This window comes from Pseudochaenichthys georgianus, chromosome 13, assembly GCF_902827115.2.
Source record: "Pseudochaenichthys georgianus chromosome 13, fPseGeo1.2, whole genome shotgun sequence".
Taxonomy (NCBI): Eukaryota; Metazoa; Chordata; class Actinopteri; order Perciformes; family Channichthyidae; genus Pseudochaenichthys; species Pseudochaenichthys georgianus.
The window spans coordinates 6,182,410-6,187,554 of NC_047515.1; the positions used below are offsets into that span (position 1 = coordinate 6,182,410).

The window sequence follows — 5,145 nt, forward strand, 5'->3', positions numbered from 1 at the left end:
CTATCATGCAAAATGCACTTTGTGATGTCTTTTATACATAAATATGTGTCCCCAGTGCGTCGGGGAACTCACGCAGGGTCAGAAAATAAAACCCTCTCTCTTTTCCTCCATACCCAAATCTTTTAAAAACAGGGGTAAAACGAGCGGATACAGATTTGCTGCCGATCTAACGTCAAATAGGCAGCGGACCCACAGAAAATTGCTATCAGAAACAATGCCTGACGTGTTTTGGACGTAATTTACATTAGCAAGCCTCGCTAACACTCAGAGCTAACCTGTACTGGAGAGCACATGTGTTTAAAAAGCAGGAAATAAAAAAAGGAACATACCTTGTGATAAACCCACAAGAGAAAAAGCATTTGAGCTCCATACTGTTTCAGAAATAATCTTTGATGTGGTTTAGAACAGGATGGCGTTTTATCATAGGAGAATTTAACTTTATCTCAGGTTGAATTCTGATCAGGCATTAGCTCCGCCTCCGTTTTTTCAAGCTAAGGATCCAAAATCTGCGTTTCTCTAACAGGGCTGCAAAAGAGGGGTATGAGCAGTATGAGGCATGGCTACAATGGGTCATCTGTTTGGTATTTTAAGCAAAACACTTCACAGACATGTTTTATATAGTTATGGCCCTGCAATATATTGTTCCAATATAGCATGATAGGTCCACTTTAATTTACATCAGAATCGGACATTTTTTTATTTTTTTATTTTTTATAATGGGACACCTTGGTCCGGAGTTTGAGAAGCCCTGCACTACAGTGTCATCTTTTCTAAAATAGAAACTTCAATGTTCACCTTTGCCACATTTATTTGAATAATTTATATAATTCCTAAATAATGGGGAAGCTTCCCAATTATGTAAATACAAGTCTTTGACAAGAAGTGAATTTCTAAATATGTAATGTCAATCCCCAGCATTCCAACTATCTTATGCTACGCACGAAATTCTTTATTATTATTATTATATCACCATGGAAACCTTTGATCTCTGGACACGTCGTTAGCTCAAATATAAACACCTGTGTCATGGAACACGTTGATGTGAATAATTCCAACTGACATGCTCAGAGCACCAGACTTCAGATAATGATTAACGGTCCAGCCCTCAACAGCTCTACGTCAATTATGGGGTGTCATCATATGCCGTTTCTATAAAAGACGATGTCGCTCTAACTCCTATGAAAATGTTCAAAAAGTGCTCAAACTTCACATGTGTGCTAACAGTCCAGCCGTGAAGACATCTACGGGACAGTTTTGAGATTTCTTCAAATGCCGTTGTCATGGCAACACAATGCTCACCATGAAACACGGTTTTCTCATAACTTCAGTGAAAATGCTCCAAACGGCCCAAAACTTCACAGGTTTGGTAACCATGCAGCCATCAACGCATCTAAGCGGGATGTCATAAAATGCCGTTGGCATGGCGACAGATCATTCGCCATCAAGTTAGTTCAAAAGTTTGCAGTTCAAATATTCTGCTGCTTTTCCAAGCCTTTTTACTTTCTTTTCTTCTCTCATCACACATTCAAGCCCCCAGTGTTCATGTATCATTTCAATCTAAATTATTCACTTTCTTCTTACACATTACATTTCAGCATAGCAGTTTAGTGTCAGCTTTTCAGCATAAAGCATTCCCACTAGCAATTTCTTCAGGAATTGCATTCTCTAGTTGACTTTACTGTCTCCCTCCATGTTGGTCACGGTCAGTTTTTGTTTTGATACTACCTCGTGCTACCTGATTATTTTATGTCATGTTATTTTTGTCATCAGCTTTTTAAATAAAGCTCGCCTTTTGTTCCTTGACCTTTTTGTCTTTTTTATTCTGCATTTGGGTCCTATCTTTTCCTCAATCCTGACAGAATGAACTGACCAAATTTGGACTCAGCAGATTCAAATTTGTTTGCCTCTACAGGCGGAACGTCTTGGGTACTCTCTGGAGTACATTTGTTATACCTGGTATGACGCCTCATCTAGACGGGGTATAGAGGCTGCTTTGAAGGAGGCACATCAGGAGGTTGCTTGCAAGCCCTGGCTCAGGAGCTTGTTGCCTGAGTGGCTACAACTTTTTACAAGTAGTCCTGAAAACTTTTCTCAAGCCTCTAACCCTTTTCTGGGGTATGGCCTGGCCTTGGGAGGTTTCTGGAATATGCAAGGCCAGGATTCCAGCCCCTCCAGTTCCGGTCCACGCAGCCATGGTCCCGGCTCCAGTTCCGGTCCACGCAGCTATGGTCCCGGCTCCAGTTTCGGCTCCAGTACTGACTCTCCGGCCGACGCCAGCTCCAATTTTTCTATATGTGTCATTTACACTGGGGACATGTCCCCTTCACCTTTTGAGAAGGCTGATTTGGTCCAAAAGTATAATTTCTAAAATGTTTGTTAACCTGTTAAGCCCCAAGCCTGTTTTTCAGGTTTCAGGCTCGAAAATGACATTCCCAGAACAAATTACTATATCTCCACTTCTGAAAGGGGTAAATGAATAATCTTTTTTCTCAAAGCAATGACAAACCTGTGAGTTGGATGTAGAAAAAAGTCAGAATCAATATAGATGTTCTTATTTTACAGTACATTCAGATTGAACATAGTAATAAAATGTAAATTATAGTTTCCATCCAAAGAAAACCAATTACTTATAGTGAAAACCACCCTTGCATGATGGGATAGTAGATGAAAAGCTTTAGGAATCCAAACTATAACATAGACTAAGTACCCTGTATCAAGATTGATGCAAAATAAGTGAAATTGGAGAGGTTTAGAAACAAAAAAAACACTTCCGGGATCATTTGGGTGTTTTTGGCGTTTCTCTGGAACTCATAGGTCGATTTTGGTGATTGACACCTCTTTTTAACCGTTAGAGCCAATAGAATCGAGGGTGGATCCTAAATCCACCTACACATTACCATTGAGGAGTGAGAGTGATGCGCACGCAGCGTGCCCAAACCGAAAGCTATGTTACGCTCTGAAAACTGCAAACTGCAAACTAGGCTTATTGCCATAAATATGATGATGGATTATCAGTAATCATTTCAAAGTGACACAGAGACATTGTATTAACCTTCAGCAGCGTTTCATGCATTTTAATGGCATTGAACACAACTTTTGATCAGAAAACAGCAAAGGTAAGACGTATTTGCCATTTTGGCCCTGTAAAGCTAAGTTGTGTGTGTATCTGGTTTCCCCTTCGCTGCCCTGAGTTGTGGTCGCTCAGTGATGATACTTATATCATTGGAATCTGTGGAATATCAGCTTTGATATGATATCTTGTTTGTGCAGATCCGATGAAGTATAACATATTTCTACCGTGAGTTATGTGCTAAGTGCGTTAGCACTCTTTCGCTTAGTGCTATTTCACAGGCTCGGCATTAGACTTGTGTTTTGTTTCGGTAAAAATGGTTCATATTGCCAGTTAGCTGAGTCTCTTCCCGTTAAGTGGGTTGGACACATTAATAGGTTGTTAAATAGTAAGAAGCCCTGAGACAGTTTTGTGAAAATAAAACGCAGGGGCTATTGGGCTTAACAGGTTGCTTGCACCCCAAAATAATTATTACGCATGTACTCATTAGTTTTATAGCCCCATGTTGGAATTTATTACATTTCATGTTACTTGTTAGACGCTTTTATCCAAAGCGACTTACATACTCAATACTGTCCAATCCCCACAGGAGCAATTTGGGGTGAAGTGTCTTGCCCAGGGACACAACGACATACTGACTGCAGCGGAGTTTGAACCTGTGACCATCTGATCCCCATACCAAGGCTCTATTCTCATACATTGATGAAACCCTCTCTGATTGGATGGCCCAGGACGTCATACTGAAAGGCGTTAACTATGCAGTTTTTTGTGTATGGCTAAGACATCCATCAAGCCCTAACACAGATCTGTGTGTCTCTGTTGAGGCTCTGCATCACATCTTTGGTTCCATCATGACATTTGGCCTTTCTCAGGAGCAGTTCTGTTTTCCGGGCTCTAATGCCTCGTGTGTTACCGATCAGTTCAATGCGGGGACCAAAGTCACCCTTTACCTGTTGTTTGTTTTATGTATGCTGGTTACCATTTTAGGGAACTTTATTGTCATGGTATCAATAGCTCATTTCAAGCAGTTGCATAATCCCACCAATGTGCTTGTTTTATCTCTTGCTCTTTCGGACCTTCTTGTGGGTGTCGCTGTGATGCCCTTCAGCACCATTCGGACCATTCATGGCTGCTGGTTTTACGGGGATGACTTCTGTATGCTTCATTCAAGTTTTGATATGTTTCTTACGTCTGTCTCTATATTCCACCTAATTTGTATTGCGGTGGACAGGCAACAAGCAATATGTAATCCACTGCATTACTCTAGGAATATCACCATGTCAGTGGCGTGGATTATGGTATGTGCAAGCTGGGCGTTGGCTGCCCTCTACTCTTATGGACTACTTTACTCAAAGGCTAACGTAGTAGGGTTAGAGGAGTATATGGAATCGATAAAGTGCCTCGGCAGTTGTAACCTTCTCTTTAACCCCCTTTGGGGAATCCTGGACAGTGTAATTGCCTTTTTCTTTCCCTGCACTGTTATGGTTTGTCTGTACACTAAAATATATATCGTGGCAAAAGAGCATGTCAGAAAGATTGGAGATATGGGCAATTGTTCAAACGACAGAGGGTTGGTTAAACAGTCTGAGCATAAGGCTGCAAAGACTCTGGGTATTGTGCTTGGTGCCTTTATCTTTTGTTGGATGCCGTTTTTTACTAACACAATAATCGATGCCTACACTGGCTTTAACACACCTGCTGCTCTCTTCGAGGCTTTTGTTTGGTTGGGTTACTTCAACTCAACCTTAAATCCAATAATCTATGCCTTCTTTTACACTTGGTTTAAGAAATGCTTTTATCTTATTGTCAATCTGAAAATACTTAACCCCCATTCCTCAACTATAAATGTGCTTACACATTAGTAGTAGTGAGTATTTTTATGGAAATTATTGCATTAAGAGCACATTTAAATGCATTTGTTACAGATAAAACAAAAGCTAGATGAAAGATGAAAGATGCATGGATGCTTATCCTTTTTCTCCTGCCGCTGATCTCTCTTGCTCAGCCAATGGAAGTGAAATGTACTACAGCACTACAGTATGCCTTATTTTCCTGTGACAGGTTTTTGGTGAGCA

The 5,145-nt window shown here is 40.6% G+C and overlaps 1 protein-coding gene across 1 annotated transcript; it reads left to right on the top strand.

Annotated features, from left to right (window-relative positions):
* The first annotated feature begins 3,921 nt into the window (after positions 1–3,921).
* LOC117457543 (trace amine-associated receptor 13c-like) lies at positions 3,922–4,932 on the top strand. The gene has a single exon (XM_034097689.1). The coding sequence runs from the start codon at positions 3,922–3,924 to the stop codon at positions 4,930–4,932; it is 1,011 nt and encodes a 336-aa protein (XP_033953580.1).
* Positions 4,933–5,145: the final 213 nt, after the last annotated feature.